Source organism: Cydia pomonella, chromosome 28 (assembly GCF_033807575.1).
Source record: "Cydia pomonella isolate Wapato2018A chromosome 28, ilCydPomo1, whole genome shotgun sequence".
NCBI lineage: Eukaryota > Metazoa > Arthropoda > Insecta > Lepidoptera > Tortricidae > Cydia > Cydia pomonella.
The window spans coordinates 5,880,593-5,903,136 of record NC_084730.1 but is presented as its reverse complement, the minus strand read 5'-3'; the positions used below and the strand labels follow the sequence as shown (position 1 = coordinate 5,903,136).

General features: G+C 36.8%; 1 protein-coding gene across 3 annotated transcripts in view; it reads left to right on the top strand.

Moving 5' to 3' along the window:
* The window catches only part of LOC133533039 (scavenger receptor class B member 1-like), an 84,818-nt gene that overhangs the window by 26,821 nt on the left and 35,453 nt on the right, over positions 1 to 22,544 (top strand). For 2 of the 3 annotated variants that reach the window (XM_061871956.1, XM_061871957.1), the window contains exon 4: positions 19,817 to 19,927. In XM_061871956.1, the coding sequence (XP_061727940.1) occupies positions 19,817 to 19,927 (111 nt within the window). Of the gene's footprint in view, positions 1 to 19,816; positions 19,928 to 20,146; positions 20,259 to 22,544 lie in introns of those variants that run through there. The other variant, XM_061871958.1, reaches the window with a different exon arrangement.

The following is a 22,544-nucleotide window of genomic DNA, read 5'->3' as shown; positions in this document are numbered from 1 at the left end:
GCCGAAATCGCGAACTGGTTGACGTAACTGGTGAGAAGAGCTGACGGCTTCTCGTACAACGTATCAGGAAATGCCAGCATCCTTGGTACAATGCCTCAAGGGCCTATTTTAGATTTAAGCTAGTTATAGTAATCCACGATACACCGTATTTTTGTTGAATTCCGTTAATTCCTGGGTATGGGTAAGTACGTTCAAGGAAACTAAATGGCATAGTTAATTAAAAAAAAATATTTATGCATATATATATATATATATATGCCATTTCGAACATCTATCGTCCGATATAGTATTTACGTTTAGTAACAAATGTACACACTCGTACTAAACACTAATCAATATGTAAACAGGCCCTAAGGCAAGTGTATACGCTCGTGAGGGCCTTATAAGATAAAAATAAATTATTGATTATCTCCGAAATGGAGTTAATTAGAATACCGGTGTCTTTGAGAAAGAATGCACCCTTGAAATTAACGGAAATCTAAAAAAGAACACGGTGTATATATATATCCATTATTGCTTTAAGCAGAAACATCTGTAAACGATGCTATTAAGGATGCCTCACCCTAGACCGGCCCGGGCCCGGGCCGGAGCTTCCTGCGCTTCGTTTGCTATAGAAAGCACCATGTGACCGATCAACCGTCATAGAAAATGACGTGTGGGACGCCTGGGCCCGGGCCCGGGCTGGTCTAGCGTGAGTCATGGTCGGCAACGCGCATGTAATACCTCTGGAGTTGCAGGCGTCCATAGGCTACGGTGACTGCTTACCATCAGGCGGGCCGTATGCTTGTTTGCCACCGTCGTGGTATAAAAAAATCTTCCATACAAAAAGAGAAAATATTTTTCCACTTCTAAATATTTTCCGTTCTCCATGATTTTTTTGACGAAAAACTAGGTTTATAGGACGAAAACCTATAAACCTATAGAATATATTATGCTGAAGCGATCGACATCAAAATCAACGTGATTTGATAAGATTTAGTTAGTGGAATTATTGCCGAATTATTACCGTTTTCTTCCGAAATGGAATTTCATACAAAATGTACAGTTATTTCGTTAGGATCGCAAAACTATTCTTCCCTCTTAAATGCCATTGATTTTAGCGAATCAAATAAAATTGTATGTTAATACCTGTTCGTTTCTAGATGTATAAATGACCTTCGTTCAACGCGCAACACAGCACCTCATTTTTGTACGTCGTGCAAAGCCCTTCGCTCGATAAGTCAATGACTTCCAACTTAGTCATAGAGTAGGTAAAGGTTATGAATAGACCTAAAACTTTTTCTAGAAAAATCTATATTGGCAAAATAAAATATCGACTTGTTACTGATAAGCAAATCATGGAGGTTGGAGGTTGTCGTTGCGATTCAAGATGGCGAAGAAGTCTCGAGAATATTTTTTTGTGTTTTTTGCTCATTCTTCTTCTTCCTCGCGTTGTCCCGGCATTTTGCCACGGCTCATTGTTGTTTAAAGTGTAATATTGATAGCTTATTATGCAGTGAACTATCGAGGAAGTGTGCAGCTAATGAAAAACTAATCTTGAAACGCGTTTAACCATGTTTTATTTAACAACCGGCAATCCACATTTAAAGCCACGATGGCTTTTAGTAAAGTCCAGGGGCCCGATTTTTGAATTTCGACCACTCGATTTCGTGTATTTTGTTCAATAATATCTCCACTACTAGGCATTTAAATTCTCCTAATGTAATTGAAAACGAGTGGTCAATACCACTCGATTCCCAATTTTTATCGCTCGTATTTAAAAAATAAAATTTCGCCGTTTTCCACATATTTTCGAGTGACGAAATCGAGCGCTCGAAATTTAAAAATCGGTCCCCAGCTATCTCTTTACTAAAAGTAACTACCGAATAACGTCATGCTCAACGAGCACACATAAAAGTAACTACCGAACAAGGACTTGACATTGGCAAAATCATCATAGATTTGATGGAGGCCATATTTTAAAAGGAGAAGAGAAATTATAATGTTACCGAATGTTATAAAAAAGTATATTATATTAATAGAATATATATTTAATATAAATTGACATATATTTCTCCTAATCGAATTTAATGTTACCTATATTATTATATTGTATTTATCCTATTTATAGTATGTTATATTTACCCTATTTATAGTACCCGACTATAAAAACGAAAACTTTACCCTAGAGCCAGTAAAAATTACTTATATATTAAAGACTGATAAAATAAGATAGACTACTACTATTTTGTGGTAGATATTTTCTTAAACAATGTTGTTTATTCTCTAAACAATGCTTTTTTTCAAGTCCGTTAACTTCAGGGTATGGCTAAGTACATTTAAGGAGACTGAATGGCATTTTTTTTTTCATAAAAATAAATTAATATCGTTGTAGTAACACGAACATTATTTAAATCCACCGAATAATTGAAAACTTAGATATATCCGAGATAGTACTTTGCATTTAGTGGTAAATGTATAACCTCATAATAAACACTAATAAATATGTAAACAGGCCCTAAGGCAAGTGTACACGTAGTGGCCTTATAATATAAACAAAGGGCGGCCGATGGATGCAATATGGTGACGAAAGCATAAGATGGATAAGACTTAATAAGTTTCGAGTTATATTTATGTATAAAAATATATGCATTTTTTGTTATTAAGTATATCAGTAAGTTCCAAATAATGATGAAGTATCACTTTACGAATACGCACCTCTTACATCTGTAGATGTAGACTTGTAGAGAGGTCATTTCCCCTGTATAAGTGTATAGTGAACTATAAAAGGAATGGACTGAAAATATCGAATAAAGAAAAATTATGATTAATTATTTCAAGAATAAAACACTATAACTTATTTGAAATTATGTTGTCTTTATTTAAATCGATTGTAGTCGTATTCATATTACGTATATCGTTCAACATTATTTTGACGTAATTTGCATCCGTCAGCCGCCCATTACTTATAAACTGGGGCAAATTTGTTGTTTAACCGCTCGTGCTAATATTGATACCCGAGCAAGCGAAATATTCCAATTCAACCACGAGCGTAGCAAGTAGTGCGAAAAGAGGAATCTTGAGTGCGAGGGTTTCAAGGCACGAGGGTTAAATAAATGTTTCCACCGAGTGAGACACAGCATTTTTCACCACACCAAAAGCGAGGAAAATACTAACTGTCAAACAAAATCAAACCAAATTAAATCCAAATGAACGTTATTAAATATCTATCATTTTTATTCATCATTTAAAAACCAAATACCAGCCATCATAAGGAAACAACTCAAAATTTGCATCAGATTACTTTGCCACACATGTGGATAAAATGCAATTTTGCTCATCAGTTTTAAAACAATCAAGAGAGCTTTTACGAACACGACAGGTAAATTAGTAACAATATGTGAAAAACTTAACTTAAACTTAACGTAAACTTGTAATATGTAAAATAATTCTAAGCGTAGGTGCTTTTATACTGTATTATATTGATGTATTTGATAATTTACCATTTAATATATTTTGGTTTATATAATTTTGTCTACCTATATACCTAATAAGACATTGCATGATTAGTTTTAGCAATGACCTGTATTTTGACATGCTAGATATAACGTTGTGTTGTTACTTAGCCAAATAAAGAAACTTGAAACTTGAAACTTAATATTATCTAGACACTCTAGACAGTGCTAATGATGGTTCATGTTGTAATTGTTACAGCTATTTGGTTTTTCCCGAGTGCACGTGTTCTGCACTTCACGTACGGCCATATAAGGAGACCTCACGTATATTTTTCTGTGAAAGAAACTAAGAAAAAATATTTACCACATGAGTAGACACTCCGTCGTCGAAGGTCCCTTAGAATCCTGAGTATATTATTTCCCATCTTGTTCGAGCCTTCTACACCAGGATATCTTAAATGTAAATTCACTTTTATCGCCCCCCGTCCAGGCTGTGAACTGCGTTCCTCCCGCTCACTCAAACTGTCCATTCCTTCTCACCATGCTGGTTTTATGTCCAACTCCTTCGCCGTTGAGGCAATCCGTCTCTGGAATACCCTCCCTCTTTCGATTCGACAAGCGGCAACTACTCCGCAAGCATCTTCTGTCAGAAGAATTTAAATAATGTTCTCGATCTTGTATGTATAAGCATGTAGTAATATGTGTTAGTTTATCTTCTGTATATCATATAAGTAATGGTATTTGGTCATAGTTTTGTAGGTTTATTTTTATTATGTTTAAATATATGTACAATATTTTGTTTTTCGGTTAAATAATTTATGAATATCTTCTGCACCAACCAACATATATGTCTCTGTTTGACCCAATGGTTGACTGGTAGAGAATGCCTTTTGGCATTAACGACGACAAGCTCAATCAATGTATAGTTAGCAGTAAGTAAATTGTTAATATGTCACTCCTTTTAACATGTGTAGCTTGACTGTAAGTGTTAATTTAAGGAATAAATAAATATAAATATAAATATTAAGTCCGCCATTTGTACATTTTTCTTTGTTTGTGCAATAAAGTTTAAATAAATAAATAATAAAATACTCGGTTTCGTTAATCATACATTTTCACTTCGCACTTCAAAATAGCCCGTCTATTTTACGAAAATGTCATCACATTCATAACGAACATAGAAAAATAAACAAGGTTTACTAAATACAAATCTCTTTATCTTAAAATTAGGTCGATGAAAATGTTTCAAAAAATACACGTGAGGTTATGTGGGGAGGGACGGGTAGCCAAGAACCTCACCAAAAATCACCAAGGTATGGGGGTCAAAAAGTAGCTGAAAAAACCTCGCGTGATTTGTGCACTGTGTATTGGATTTACACTATGCAATATATATATCTATGCAGATGGTTTTTATTATTTCTTTTCTAAGTGTGCTTGGTAGATAATATTTGAATGCAAGGTGACCTTTACTAACGGATATAATATAATTGACATTCACTTTGTAGTGTTTATTTTCTTATGTCTAGTCTGTCGATGATTCGGATTTAAGAGTCATACGAACCTATAGCTATCGACATACAATAGAACAGGCGGACCAAATAGCGGACCGCGGTCGGTTCCGGACCGCCTACCTATTTTGTGCTGTACCGTCGCCATCAGATATATCTTAGTAATATCTGAACACGCACTCTAATGCCTTGACAATGACGTGTTCAGATATTTGTGAGCACCTTGGCCGTTCCGATAAAGATAGTTTACTTTACAAGCAGCATATTACAATGCGCTTATGAACGTCAAATAAAGCTACGCCGGCTTTAACCCGAGACCTCAAAATTGTAGGAGGGTATCCCAATATGGGACCGGCAAGAAACTTGACAGGGATACATGTAGGGAGGCGTGTAGAACATTCACATACAAAACTTCTAACAACTCTATTGTTTATATTACATCGGTGGCAAACAAGAATAGTCGTTTCCGTAGCCTATGTAAGTATGAACGCCTGCAACTCCAGAGACCCTAACACTCCGCATTCTCGTTGAGCTCTGGCAACCTTACACTTACATTATTTTCATTGTATAACAATTTTTAGGGTTACCGTACCCAAATGGTAAAACGGGACCCTATTACTAAGACTTCGCTGTCCGACCGTCCATCCGTCTGTCACCGAGAGCGTAATTACATGGAGAACCAAGCTTGCTGCTGACTCCTCAAACTAAAGAGGCAGATTTTCAACAATACTGACTTGGAGTTAGAGGTTTTACTCGTTTTACTACAGTATGTTAACAGCACCAATCATGGGACATTTAAGAGAAAATTTGGAGTATTTTTGATATTTCACCGACATTTGTAAAATTTCTACCGCTAAAAGTTAATGTCCAATTCATCCTTTATGTTTTCTATGTATTTAAAAGCTACTGCAATTGGTTTCAATATTATTAACCAATTAAAACTATGGTTTATTGCTCCAGTCATGGGATGTACGGTGCAATTAATTTTCATACTAAACTTAAGTAGCTCTTTGGCTCTTGTTTATGGTAAAATGTTGCCAGCGATTAAAAACTGATTGTAAATACTTGTTTTACGGGATTTGTCTATACCATCCCGTTACTGGTGCCTGTTCCATTATAGGGGTGTTTACTGTAAGTACAAACACCAAGATGCGATTACTTCCTTGAACTCCCTTAGTACCTTTTTTTATTATTACATGAAATAAACTTATGATCTAATACAGTTTCCTGCAAAACTGTTTGCACAGTTTCTGACGTAATTATAACTACATTTTATCTATGGGATGACGCACAGTATCGTGATCAGAAAATATTGTCTAGGAGGCAAAAAATACAAACATTCATGGTCATTAGGTCATTAATCATTGCCTATTAAGTACTTAGATAAGTAAGACAAGTGGGATAGTTAGTTACTTATCATTTTCTCTGTATAATACAAATATTCTTTTCGCCACACCAACTGGTAAAGGCCCTCTTGATTGTTCAAAAACTAATAAGAAAGTTGTATTTTATCCACATGTGGGGCAAAGCAAATTTTGAGTCCTTTCCTTATGTTAGCTGGTAGAATTGACTTTTAAATGATGATTTTGGATGATAAATTTTTAATTAAGTTCATTTGGATTTGATTTGGTTTGATTTTTTTGGTATTTCATAGTTAGTATTTTCCTCGCGTTGGTGTGGTGAAAAATGTTGCGTTTTGCGGAGGCAAAGTATGTTTATCCACAAACTCCAATCCAAATAACTATTATTGCTCACCAATAAGAAAAAAACGTAATGACATACAATTTAAACACACAACTTAGACTATGGTAGACAACGGGCGGTGTTATCGCTAAAGAGCGATCTCTTTCAGACAACCTTAGGGTAGTGGTGACAAGGTAAAAAACAAGTAATGTGAGTAGGTGATGCAGTGAGTGATAGAAGTTAGAAATAATAATACCAAATTATACACATACATAAATAGCAAATGTCAAGAAGTGAAGGGGAAAACCCGGACACTTTTCATGTAAGTAAGCACATTAAAACTACATGTAAAATTAAAGGTCTTGCTTTTAAAAAATATTATTTTCGGACCCGTCCGGGAAAAAAATGCGATTTACGCCAAATGTCCGGGTTTTTTGAATCTTTGTCCAGGTTTGGCGAAATTCGAGATGGCAGCCCTATATGGGGCCCACTGATTAATAGTACCACAAAGTAAATAGCGGCGGCGCGCGCCGGAGCAAAGAGTCCGCTCAGTACAAAGTGCAGTTTTCGCCGCACGCACACAGACGTGACATTTACGCACACAGACGTTACATTTACAGGCGTTCTCGGGCACTCTCGGGCAGAGCTTAGTCGGGTTGTGCGCGCGTTGCTCACTTGACGTCCCCGCCGCTACGTAGGTACCTACTGTCATGTACGTCAAAATGCAGTCTCTAAGGAATGTAAACATAATCGATGTATGTATGTCTGTAAACTTATATTACCTACTCCTTTTTAAAATTCGATACAGAAGCAATATGATACTTTTTAATACAGAAGCAACCCTAGTGAGTCGGGCAAGTTTAGGTATGTATTTTCAAGAACGGCGTTCTGTTTTTTTTTTGTGACAGTACGCCGGACGGAATCGGTCTGTCAGTTGGTCGGAGCTGTCAACTTTTGTTCTAACTGAAAGGCCGATACCGTCCGGCAGACTGTTAATCAGTGGAGTGGACCCCTTTAGAATCAGACCAAGATAAGTTGGCAACGATTTTGATAGCCCAGACAATGCAAGTGTTATTTTAAACGTCATCTATGAAATGATAACGATTACTTAACACTCGCACATGCTGGGCTAACAAAATTGCTGCTAACTTATCTTGGTTTGACTTCATCTCGGAATTTGATGTTGGTGCTGATGATAATATTTCTTTTTTTACGACCAGTAATATTTTTTTTGACGACCAGTGAGTAGTGACCCTTACTATGAAAGCCGATGGTCCTGGGTTCGGGTCCCGGTAAGGGCATTTATTTGTGTGAATAGCACAGATATTTGTTCCTGAGTCATGGGTGTTTTCTTGAGCTTACCGTGTGACTTAGTCAATCTGGGTACGAATGTTCTATATATAATATTTATTTATTTATTTAATGGGCTGAATTTAGGGATTCGGTGGTGAAATATCAAACCCCGCGATGCATAAAAGAAAAAATGCCTTTTGTTTACCAAATTAAGGTTCAAAGTCGAAAAAATCGAAATTTCAAGCATATCCTGACCATTTTTAAACCTTATTACAAGGACTTACGATATGGACCTTAAGTTAGTAATAATAATAATCTTACGTAAGTAATAATCAGTTAAAACTACTGTTATGTATGAAACGCATATCGGAATTGGTTTTCCTCAATGTCCCGGTAGATGGCGCTGTTACTTTCGTCAACTAGCGAACGTTAGTTCAACATAGCATAAGGTGTTAAACTTTTTTTGTATTTCTTCGGAGGATATGTGTGAAGATTGTTACTCATCGAATGAATATACGTCTATTTTTAATTAAACACGGTACTTGTTCTTGTTTCCTCTTCGAGACCCTAGTGCAAAATTGTACAAATACTGATCTGGGCTATTACCGCGAAAATCGAAGTTCGTTAATTGCGTGCATTTTTCTCTGTCACTCCAATTACGCCTTAGTGAAAGTAAAAGAGAAAGATCCCCGCAATTTGCGAATTTCGGTTTTCACGGTAGGCCCCCTGAGATCAGATATTTTCCTCCAACTGGTATCGATAGATCTGTTAATTTATTCGCATTTATGTAAATGCTTGCACTTGGCCCCGATAACCGCCTCGGGTTAAAGGGGGTAATGTGTTTTATGCAATATGTCGCGCTTAGCGCATATATGGCATACATTAACGTCGACGTGACGTATTGTTAAGGCCAGATTACTCCAAATGTTTTTTTTGCAAACGGTAAACTTGGCATTTCCAAAAAACTATATGATATTTACAATAGTGGTATAATTTAATTATTTTTCAATTCTCATGCTCTGATAGTGGGTAGTTATTGTTCTAAAAAGTTTGCAGAAAACTTTTAAACAAAAAATATAACCGACTTCAGAAATTACTAAAAGCACCATACATGTATCTATAACATTTGAAGAGTTCCCTCGATTTCTCCAAGATCCCATCATCAGACCCCGACTTGGTGCCAACGGGACCATATCGAGAATTTACACGTTCAATTAAAAAAAATATTTTGAAAATCGGTTCACAATTCTCGGAGATATCGAGTAACATACAAAAAAAAATATAATAATAATAATTCAATTTACTATGTAAATTGTATTGATTATTGATTACGTGTTTTTTTTTTTTTTTACTCTTTTTTTATAATAATTATTTTAATGAATTGTGTTTTAACTGACATACTTATTAATATTACACCTATGACATTAAATTTTATGAATAAATGCAAATTTGCTCGGGTAAAAAAAACCTCCGTAACAAATCAGGGGTGGCCCGCGCAGGTGGGGAGCCGGAAACAAGTGCAACAAACAATTGACCAGTAATCTCCGGGCTGGGTAGGTAGAGGGGTGCTTTTTTTTGACAGCTTGGTAGACGACAGGTTAACTTGTACAGCTTATTTAACTTGTTGACGAACTTGGCCTTAAGTTTGTTGCTTTTGAGATGACGTTTAGGCTCTGCATCGGAAACGAATACTTACTCAAAGTCATCGAATACAAGGTTCTTAAGAGGCTGTCAATACCTAAAGCGCGCACACTGTCTATTTGTATCGGAGTAAATGAGATAGCACTGTCGCATGTTACTGGGCCTGGGCAAGGGAATAATAAGAAAAATATTTAAATAAAAAAAAGTGGATTATTAGTGTAATATTTTACTCAACAGCGGTTTAGATATAAATGTTTTGAAATTGTGATTTTAATTGCAGACCCATAAGTCAAAACAATAAAGATAGAACCGTTTAATTGTGATTATAAGACCAATCTTTGCAATTATTTTCTATCGAGCCGATTTCGTTCAATCATGTATCGAGTACAACCACGGTCTTTGAAATATAATTAATATGAACATATATTTTTCTTACTTGACTAAAACAAATAGTCTTTCTTAAAAAACTGTTTAAGTAACATCAATTTCAAGGACATTGGGTGTTGACAGCTTCTTAAGAGTCTTCTTTTTCCTCGCGCTGTCCCGGAAATTTGCCACGGCTCATTGGAGCCTGGAGTCCGCTTGGCAACTAAGGGTCTCCCCAAACCAGTCGACGCGGAGTCGGCTTTCGCCGAGTGTTTTACACCACACTATTCGCATTTAGCCGATCGGCCGTCTCCGCGGTTGGACACCTGCGTTTAGCAGTCTCATCCTCCTTGCGGCCGTAGAGACGCCTGATCGCCTGCGACTTGCTATCGCAACAGTTGTAAAGCGTCGGTCGGCTCTCCCGTGCTCCGTCCTGCCGTCGAGACGTCAGACAGCACACGTACAGCCGTTGAGTCCGACGAACAGATGTCGGACAGCGGGTGATCGGCAATCGTAAATCTCATTTTTGGAGACTGGTTGTTAGTAACAACCTGAGTTTGAAATTGAACAGACCTGTAAGATTATTTTCCTTGGTAATTGTTACATATTATATAATAACCTGTGATGATGGATATTTTACTTGCACACTTGATCACTATACCTACTTAGAGTCAGACACGTCATATAAACACTTATATTTACCGACTAATATTATTAAATGTTCCTCCGTCATTATTACTTCCGTGTTGTCAGATCTATTGCAGATTTTAATGTGGGTAATAATTCAAATGAACAAATACAAACGCATCAGTAGCTACTTCGGCCGTCATCGGCTCTGTTTGGCCGTCGTCAGCTATGTTCGGCCGTCGAAGACGCTGAACGGCTTCCGCCAGCTCTGACCGGTCCTTATCGTAGGTACTCGGCCGTGATCGGAGCCGTTCAACTCTTTCCGGCACCGTACGGCGGTATAAGGAGATTTATGAATGCGAACGTGTGCGGTAGGCTGCAAACAGCGTCGTACGAATGCGAACAGCTTTACGGCAAAACGCCGTTTTCCCGTCGAAAGACGTCGTTTCGCGTGGGCCGAGCCGATTTACGACTTATTCGCTCTTATTGTGTTGACATAAAGCTTTTTCCGTACGCGATTTGCCGAAACGGCGTCGACTAGTTTGGGGAGACCCTAATTCCGAGAATTGGCATAGGGACAGCTCAAACGCATTCACTGCCAGAGGGCGTGGCCTGGGAACAAACTTGTGTGATAAGATAACAAACGCATATACAACGAGTCTCTACTAGGGTATTTCTAAACTATGTACAAAGTCTTATTAGAGAAATAAATAAATAAATAAATATTATAGGACATTATTACACAAATTGACTAAGTCCCACAGTAAGCTCAATAAGGCTTGTGTTGAGGGTACTTAGACAACGATATATATATATAATATAAATATGTATAAATACTTAAATACATAGAAAACACCCATGACTCAGGAACAAATATCCATGTTCATCACACGAATAAATGCCCTACAGGGTCACACCCACTAGGCCAAACCGGTCGTCAGAAATGAATGGAGAAATTAATGATTTACGATGTAGGTAATACTACGAAAAAGCCTGTGTGATACACGGTAATTAAAGGGTATGTCACGTCACGTCACTAGTGTCACTTTAATCCTATCGTCATTGTGAACGACTAATACAGTATGCTCCTATTTATTAATGATTTGTTTGAATTAATTGAACATTTATAATATTTTTTAATGTTTATCTTATCAAATAATTAACCATATTAGAACATTCCTAAGAAGGAACTCTACTCAGGATTTCGGTCAATGTCCAGAGAGTAGAGATACGTTGTATATGCTTTGCTGGCAGTGCGTCTGTCAACAACACATTAACAACAACCACGTTACAGCATGACATTGTGCTGATAAACTCTAACCTCATTCATGGCTACCGCTACCACGAGTTGGTATTTGACATTTACGCTAGCGACTCCGTGAACTCGATGGCATTCCCTCTCTGTCGCACCAATCAGTGCGAGCGAGATGGACTGCGATCGTGTTTACACAGTCGCCAACGTAAACGTCAAGTGTCAACTCATGGTAGGGCTACTTATTCATAAAACTTTGCAAACTTGTTTTTTAAATGGCTTTCCCCGCTTGTGAGTTTTGGCAGGAGGGATTTTTCCAATGAAGACGTTTCAAGATTTATCACGCACGATAAGAATGATCGGTGTATATGGTAATAAATTTTGATTTGGTAATAAGTTTATGGCAAAAAAATATTTTTTGTTACAAGCTTTTATCGCTGACCGTACTTTTTTTAGACAGGCGACTATACTGATCGAGCTAATTCTAAAAACCCCAAACACAATTAGATTTGTTTTATCACAGAGTTCCTATGGCCACCTCCTGTCTCCATCATCAGATCAGCTCGATGGTACCATAATTGTCAGCCGACACATGCAAAATTTTAGCTCAATCGGAGACCGGGAAGTGGATCAAAATTAAACTTGCAAAATTTGATTACAGACCGACAGACAACGGGACAGGTGAAACTAAATATAAGCTTGTAAAAGGACTTGAGGTAGGAACCTAAAAAAAATCACAAACAAATCACATAAAACACATCACAGACAACACAAGACATGTGTACAGTTTATTTAAAAAAAAGCGGCCAAGTGCGAGTCGGACTCGCTCATGAAGAGTTCTTTTATGACGTATTAAAAAAAACTACTTAAACTACTAGATCTCGTTCAACATTTTACCACTTTGGACACACATTTTACCACTTTGGTAGTGTCTCTCGCGCAAACTATTCACTTTAGAAAAAATTATATTAGGAACCTAAACATCATTTTTGAAGACCTATCCATAGATACCCCACACGTATGGGTTTGACGAAAAAAATTTTTTTTTTAATTTTATGACGTATTAAAAAAACTACTCACTAGATCTCGTTCAAACTAATTTTCGTTAGAAGTTTGCATCGTAATGTATATCATATATTTTTTTTAGATTTTTCATTCTGTTATTTTAGAAGTTACAGGGGGGGGGGCACACTTTTTTTCACTTTGGGAGGTTCTCTCGCGCATACTATTCAGTTTAGAAAAAAATGATATTAGAAACCTTAATATCATTTTTGAAGACCTATCCATAGATACCCCACATGTATGGGTATGTTGAAATTTTTTTTTTTTTTTAATTTCATGACGTATTAAAAAAAAACTACTTACTAGATCTCGTTCAAACCAATTTTCGGTGGAAGTTTACATGGCAATGTATATCATATATTTTTTTTAGATTTTTCATTTTGTTATTTTAGAAGTTACGGGGGGGGGGGACACATTTTACCACTTTGGAAGTGTCTCTCGCGCAAACTATTCATTTTAGAAAAAAAATGATATTGGAAACCTCAATATCATTTTTGAAGACCTATCTATAGATACCCCACACGTATGGGTTTGATGAAAAAAGATTTTTTGAGTTTCAGTTCTAAGTATGGGGAACCCCCAAAATTTATTGTTTTTTTTCTATTTTTGTGTGAAAATCTTAATGCGGTTCATAGAATACATCCACTTACTAAGTTTGAACAGTACAGCTCTTATAGTTTCGGAAAAAAGTGGCTGTGACAGAATCGGACAGACAGACGGACATGACGAATCTATAAGGGTTCCGTTTTTTGCCATTTGGCTACGGAACCCTAAAAAGAGCGGGAAAGGCGGCAGTTTTGACAGTAACGTTACGAAGCATGCCAACATAAAGAGAAATAAAAAATGGACAAATTAAATAGACATACACACACATCGGCGGTGGATTTGTCGGCTGGTGTTCTTCGCGGTAGGCCTCACGGCGGCGTGGCGATTCTCTGGCGAAATAGTGCGTTTCACAGTGTCACCGTTGTAAAGTGCAGTAGTGAGCGTATCGCGGGAATAAAAGTCGTAACCAAGGATCGAAAGGAGTTCATGGTGCTATGTGTATATATGCCGACAGATGTACCGGATAATTTGCCAATTTTTACGCAATGTTTGGGCGAAATGAATGCTATTATCGAGGACAACAGTGTAGAAAATGTGTATATGTTAGGCGATTACAATGCACACCCATCGGCTCAATTTTATGAAGAAATGTTCGAATTTTGTAATGAAAGGCAGTGGATATGTGCGGATGTGATTCGACTGGGTACATCGTCTGGAACCCACACGTTTGTGAGTGATGCGCACGGATCGCAAAGGTGGTTGGATCATTGCTTGGTAAGTACTTCTTCATTTTACACCTTAAATAATATCGAGGTTCTGTATGATGTATACTGGTCGGATCACTATCCATTAAAAATTGAATGTAATATTAACGTAATTAGGTCAAAAGACATACAGAAAAATGAATTTTGTAATAAAGTGTTATGGGGAGTGAGAAGCCCTGAACAGATCGCTAAATACTCAGAGTTATGTAATAACTATTTAAAGGTAGTTGATTTTCCGCAGGAACTTCAATACTGTGCGGATAATATGTGTCAGGATATTTCACATAAAAGTGTTATTAATCAACTGTACTGTGACATAATTGGCGCGCTAAATAGAGCATCTGTAGAAAGTAGTGTGCATAAGTCAAATGAGAAAAATAAGCGTAAAAGCATTCTAGGCTGGAATAGACATGTATCCAACAGTCACAAGCAAGCTAGGTTAGATTTTTTGACATATGTATTACATGGGAAACCCAGGAGTGGTCCCATTTATGAAAAGATGTGCACTAGTCGTAAAATTTTTAAATCTAGGCTTAAGTTCTGTCAAAACAATCAGGAGCAGATTAAATTTGACATTTTAGCAACACAACACGCGACTAAACAGTTTAATAAATTCTGGAAAAGTACCAAAAAGTTAAACTGTAAACCAAGTTTGTCGGCTAGTGTAGATGGCGTTAGTGAACCCAAAGATGTTGCTAACTTGTTCAGGGATTATTTTAAGGTGGAGCCCCCTTTTCAACCCGTATGTAAGGGGTTCAATGCTGAGTCCAATATGAGAGATACGCCTATTGTAGTCTCCGCTAAAGACGTTAGACTAGCTATAGCTAATATGAAAAGAGGTAAGTCTCCGGGGCACGACGGGCTCAGCATTGAACACCTTCAACATGCGGGTTCGCACATTGGAAGATTATTATCTATGCTGTTCACGCTATGCTTGAGACACACATATTTACCTCCTGATTTGATGAAAACTGTGGTCATTCCCCTTGTTAAAAACTCTACAGGAGATCTTGCGGATAAAAGTAACTATAGGCCGATTTCTTTGGCTACAGTCACCGCCAAGGTACTAGATAGGTTTCTTGATAGTTGTTTAAACCAACACGTTAAATTACATGATGCGCAATTCGGTTTTCGTGAAGGACTGTCTACGGAAAATGCAATATTAGCCTTAAAACATACAGCAAGCTATTATGTTAAGAGAAATACGCCTGTTTATGCCTGTTTTTTAGATATTTCTAAGGCTTTCGATACCGTGTCGTATGATATACTGTGGTCAAAATTGAAAGAGACAGGCATAAATCCGGCTGTGACGGGAATCATGTCGCACTGGTATAGTAAGCAGATAAACGTGGTAAAATGGGCTAAAGAATATTCAGATCCATATGTGCTAAAGTGTGGGGTAAGGCAAGGGGGGCTAATCGCCTAGATTATTTAGTATGTATATAAATGAACTGATTGAGGGGCTCAGCAGCATTCATGCCGGCTGTAGAATTGATAACGTTTGTGTAAATAATATAAGTTATGCGGACGATATGGTGCTGTTGAGCCCATCAGTATCAGGGCTAAAAAAGCTAATTGAAACATGTGAGACTTATGCGCAGCAGCACGGTTTGAAATACAACGCTGCCAAAAGCGAGTTCATGATTTTTAGGGGTAAATTAAAGTGTCCAGCCTACACGCCCAAAATAATGTTGAACGGATATCCTTTGAATCGTGTCACACATTTCAAATACCTAGGGCATATTGTGACCGAGGACCTGAAAGACGATCTTGATATCGAGAGGGAGCGCAGAGCGTTGTCGGTCCGAGGTGGGATGCTGGCACACAGGTTCGCACGCTGTAGTGCCCAAGTGAAGCTGACTTTATTCAAAGCTTACTGTCAAAGTTTTTACACGTGTGGCCTGTGGGCCAGTTTCAGGCTGAAGACTTATAATACCCTGCGTATCCAATATAATAACATTTTCAGAATGCTGTTTGGGCTTCCTCGATTCTGTAGCGCCTCTGGAATGTTTGCCGATGCCGCTGTAGAGGACTTTTATGCTATAGTGAGGAAGAAGACGGCATCTGTGGTGAAGCGGATGAGGGGGAGCGCAAACAGCATCCTGAGAATGATAGCAGAGAGGTGGGATTCGGATATTCTCCGCCGTTATACCGAACTCCATATCATACGACCTAAGAAATAGATATTTGTATAAAACCTGTAATATAAGATAGTTTACTAATGTAGTTTTATAAGTGTCTTGTAACTAACAATCTATGGATCGGAGGAATCTGAAAATAAATAATTTTTATTTTTATTTTATTTATTTTATAATATGATTCATTACTAGAAAATGTAGAGCCGTTAAAATGTTATATTATTTTGTTGTATGTGTTTAAAAAGAATTCATGGATTCAAGGATCCATGAGAACTAGAAAACTTGTTAAATTATGCCCTAACCAACAAACACAAATGTCAAAATGACGGATAAGGACAAAAGGTTCTCAAGGCTGTTCTCAAGGACTTGTTAGAGTTGACAGGTGTTTATGAATAACACCACAATATTAAAGATGCCACTAATATTCGGCAATTATTTGGTATTCGCCCATTTTGCCAAATATTCGGCATTCGGCCGAATGTTGCCTACTATTCGGCCGAATGCACCTACCTAAAATGAAAAATTACACAATAAAAATAATCGCAAAACAATTATATTTAAATTTAACATAAAAAAAATATATATCATGGGTCCAGCATGGGTCTGATTTAATTGACCCTATGTTGACTCTATTTTCTAGTTCTGAGCAATAAAAGTTAAATCTTAGCAAACGTTGCGCTTTGTTGGCGAAAAGTTTTCATAATTGACTCAAAATGTTTGCCTTCGGCGACCGAGAGAGGGGCCTAATATACGCACACATATATATATATATAAATACACACGAAGCGTTTCGCTTCAACATTCCTTATGCGAACTGTCAGGGAGTGGAATGCCCTGCCCGAGTCTGTGTTTCCGTATGAGTACAATCTGGATCTCTTCAAGGCTAGAGTAAATAGGTATCTCATAGGTAAGCGTTCTCCACCGTAGACCGCATCATCACTTACCATGTGTGATCGAGTGATCGTTGTCAAACGCCTGCCTATCCTCCATAAAAAAAAAGATATTCGGCCAAAACCACTATTTGGGGCATCTCTATATAAGATGTAAATAAATATACAAATCCGTTATACAAACAAACGGTAGGCAATATAATTGTTATTAGAGATCTTCTTGCGACATTAAGTTGCCTGTCGGATGCCGACCTTAAGCGTTTATATAATTTGTATGTTTAAATATCATTTTAGTTTAACAAAGGAATATTAAATAAATAATGTTGTCGAAGTGCAAATTGCAGGTGTTTTTAGGGTTCCTTGCATCGAAACAAGTTTTCGTTTCAATTTAAAATTAATTTCATTTAAAATATTTAAATAGATATTTTTCAATACATGAATTGTTAGCAATTTTATTGTTTCTTTCTTTTATATAAAACCCTTTTTGTACCAGTTTTCATGTGGGCTTTTGTTAGTTTTTCTACTCCACCAATTCACATGTTTACTCATTTTAAACTGATCCATCAAGTGTAGTATTTATTGGTTACCTACACAATTTTATCTCTAAATGTAATTTGTAATGAGAAATGAATAAAGCATATCTAGAGTCAGCCCAATCTAAGTTGGCAGCGATCTTGATAGCCCAGCCTTTTTTGAGATATATCAACTACTGAACAACGTCATGCTCATGCTCTACCAGCATACTTTTTGACAATGGCAAAATCCCAACCCACAAACACATAATGGCAGTAGACATTAAGTCCGTCATTTTTACATTTCTTTTGTATTTTGTGCAATAGTTTAAATAAATAAATTTGATGGACGCCATTTTCAAAAGAAGCATTCTTTGCTTTCTTATTACACAAATAACTAGTTTCTATTCTACCGGAACCTTTCCAAAGAGAGTCAGACTCGTTCTTGAGGTAACAACAAATCTTGAACATTAACCATCAACCATTCATCAATTTAACTGAGCGTCACATACAATTGTCTCAATGCTAGGGTTTTCTTCTTGTACAGTCAGCATCAAAAGTAGCGGATGAAACAACGCGCCAAAAGTATCTGACATTCCGCATAACTTTTCCAAATATAGATAAATTTATAAAATTCGCGCTCAAAAGTATATCTTTTACAGTCTTAGTTGATCTATATTAAATATATCACTTTTTGTTAAGCTGTTACAGAATGGTAGATACTTATGAAACGTTATTTGATCCGCTACTTTTGATGTTGACTGTACATACTTACTTCTAATTTTTAACGGAATCCTTCAATAGTGAGTTTGACTCGTTCTAGCGGTAACAACAAATATGTGACATTAACCATCAACCATTAGTCAGTTTAACTGAGCGTTACATACATGTGTCTCAATGCTAGGGTTTTCTTGTTGTACATTCTTATTTTTTAACGGAACCCTTCAAAAGCGAGTCAGAATCGTTCTTGAGATAACATCAAATCTTGAACATTAACCATGAACCATTCATGAGTTTAACTGAGCGTTACATGCTCTCAATGCTAGTCATTTGACAGTTCCGATGGGCATGGGAAATGAATAATGACGTTATTCATACAATTATCATGTTTTAGTTAAAATTCTTTTGTCACTTTGGTATTTGTGTATATTACTGTCCGTCTAAGCTGCACCAACATGGCAGCGACAAAATGTAGCGGGGCCATTATAAACGTCGTATTCTCATAGGAAGTCGACTTTTTCGGTGGTCTTATACTGTCACACTCTGTCACTTATCAAGCCAATGCAGTTAGCGCAGAGTTAGCGTAGATCTCTAGAAAGAAAGAAAACACGTACACATTCGCTACCTACGTTTTCGTAGCGCTACGCTCGTAGCCGATCCCAGCGTTTTCCCGCTTTGTAGAGGAAAGCGACTACGAACAGAGAACCCGCCGAGCGGGTTCCTGGTACTCAATGTGTTAACTTCCAAAAGCGAAGTTACAATTTTAAGCCCTTTGGATACAAAATGGCGTCACGATCACGTACCTTTGATTAAAGGAAGTTTTGTGCATTGTGTATTGTCATTTCTGATATTGAGTAACTTTATTTTTAACTATAATCATAGGACGACACCTCATTCTGTTCTCATTCAAATCAAATTCATACAGGATTTTGATTGGACTCTAATCTTGGAGACACTTTACATCTCTATGGTTAATTTGATAAACTATTATATTCTTTTAGTACTGACACTCAGAGACAATTACACTTCTAAATATTTCTTTTGTATCTGTTTTTATTATTATTATATTTTTCTAGTATTTCGACATTAAGAGACTTTATACATCTCTATCTCTAAGCAATTATAATAATTTAGTTTGAATTGATAGTTGCAGTTAGTTGTAGTAAATGTTCATCTGTTTTTTTGTGCCCGTATTAAATGTTTTCTAAATTTACTAAATTCCATGTTGACGTGTAAGTGCCCTATTTGCTGAATTAATGTTGAAGTTTCTAAGTTTTTATTACTTTAATGCAATGCAATCAGAACAAACCTGACCGACTGGTACTATTAATAAAACTTGTCATCTAAACTATTGTAATAATGAAATCAATTTTGTTGCAGATTCCGTAGCGCAGTGTGTATGGGGAGTCCTGCTACTGATCATGTCAATAGGAGGTCTCCTGTACACGCCCTTAGACCTGATGCTTTGGGAGAAGCTTAACATGAGACCAGGTATGATATAGCGCAATGTGCTTGGGGGAGTGCTACTGATCATGCCAATAGGAGGTCTCCTGTACACGCCCTTAGACCTGATGCTTTGGGAGAAGGTTAACATGAGACCAGGTAAGATATAGCGGAATGTGTATGGGGAGTGCTACTGATCATGTCGTTAGGAGGTCTCCTGTACACGCCCTTAGACCTGATGCTTTGGGAGAAAGTTATCATGAGACCAGGTAAGATATAGCGGAATGTGTATGGGGAGTGCTACTGATCATGCCAATAGGAGGTCCCCTGTACACGCCCTTAGACCTGATGCTTTGGGAGAAGCTTAACATGAGACCAGGTAAGATATAGCGCAATGTGTATGAGGAGTGCTACTTATTGATCATGTCAATAGGAGGGCTCCTGTACACGCCCTTAGACTTGATGCTTTGCAGGTAAGAATTTCTTAAGAGTCAGCGGTGATTCAGCGCCTACATAGCCTATATAGAATCTTAGCGACCGTCATAAAATCTAAGTTATGATATCATTTAAAAAAAACATTCTGATATAACATGAAAGATGACAAACATTCAAGTGACATACACCGTGGGCTGGTAAAAACCCGACAGATCTTAACCACACATTCTTGGGAGTCATAACAAGCAAAATATTTTATATGAATTTTGGTGTAATTCGGCAAAAATTTTTTTTACCGAATATAATATAATATTTATAAAAAAAATTGGTATGTTTTCTGCACATGACACGTTATTTAATTTTACATCGTATATATGTAAATATTACAGCAGCATAATAATCGTATTCTGAGAAAAAATATCACAGACGCGAAGTGAATTTGACCCGACAACCCGACATGGTTATTTTTATCAAAATAGGGCATTGACCACACAGCATTATTTCCGCACAAACGTAACTACCTACCGTGTGTGTATTTAATATTACCTAATATAAAAGTAGGCCAAACAAACTACATTTTAAAAACTATAGTTCGATTTTCTTCTCCCACATTATCCTTATTAAGTATCAGTACCTGGGCGACCGAGCTTAGCTCGGTTATAACTATTTATCGTAATATGGTGGTGTATAGGTGATAATCTTAACTACATTTTTTACTAAATTAAACTTGTCTACAATAAAAATTAAAAAATTATATATAAACTTGAACATATAAAAAACAAACAAAAGTTAGTCACCGGGCGAGATTCGAACCAGTAACACTCGTTTAGCAGTCCGCGTTTTAACCCGCTGGACCAGACGGACAGTGGCCGGCAACACGAAATTAGCGACCATATTCTGCGTCGAAAGAAAAACGCATGAAAACTCGAAAACACGCGTTTTCCCAAACATAAGACTAATCTAGATCGATTGTTTACCCCCAAAAACCCCCATATACCAAATTTCAGCAAAATCGTTAGAGCCGTTTCCGAGATCTTGGAAATATATATATATACAAGAATTACTCGTTTAAAGGTATAAGATTTGTATTCGCTTTGTTCACATATGTGGTTGCAATAGTGCGTAATCTTAGTTTAGTATTATGTCACTATCTGTGAGTTCCTATAATTGGCTTCCTGTATCTACTATATTTTTATATGTTAATGTCACAGCTGTTGGATCTCCAAATAAATAAAAATAAATAAATAAGATGGGCTATCTTTAATTTTATTTTTTTAATACCGTGACGGTGGCAAACAAGCATACGGCCCGCCTGCTGGTAAGCAGTCACCGCAGCCTATGGACGCCTGCAACTCCAGAGGTGTTACATGCGCGTTGCCGACCCTTTAAAAACCTGTACATGTACACTCCTATACAACATAAGCGCAATTTTACCGTATGTCCTACAAAATATTCGACTGACAAGGAAAGGTACCCAACTGTCCGGTTCCGATTTGATTTATATTTATATATGTTATAGAGCAGTCTAAAATAACGGACACGTATTTTTTTTAGCTGTCCAAACTCAACCTATTGGGAGAAATTGTCCTCCAAAGAACTAAAAAGTTACTAAATCTTCTAACTCCTATAGAAAGTGATGCTCAAGCTTGCGAGTTAAATGGCTTGTTTGAGTATATGTTTGAGAATAGGAAAAAATAATGAACACGTGTTTTGTTATATTAAACTCAAGTTTTCCTAAAAAAAACACCCGTCTTAATGTGTAACTTTAGCGATAAGATATTATAAAACTTCGAATGTCGATTTTTTTAGGAAAAAATGAGTTTTAGCCGATATAACAAAACAACTGCTCATAATTTTTTGCTGCTTTCAAACATATACTCAAACCAGCCATTAACTAGCAAGTTGCTGGATTATCACTTTCTATAGGAGTTAGAAGATTTAGTATTTTTTTAGTACTTTGGAGGACAATTTCTCCCAATAGGTTGAGTTTGGGCAGCTAAAAAAAAATACGTGTCCGTTATTTTAGACTACTCTATAACATATACATATAAATATAAATCAAATCGGAACCGGACAGTTGGGTACCTTTCCAGTCCTACTATTGTTTACATAATTTGGATAGACTTAAGAAATTATGTTAATTTAATTGTTGTTGCTCTTCTATTCAACGTGTCTACTTGTTTGTTTTTCTTTTATCGTCTTTGTATTCTTGTATGTTTGTGACAATAAA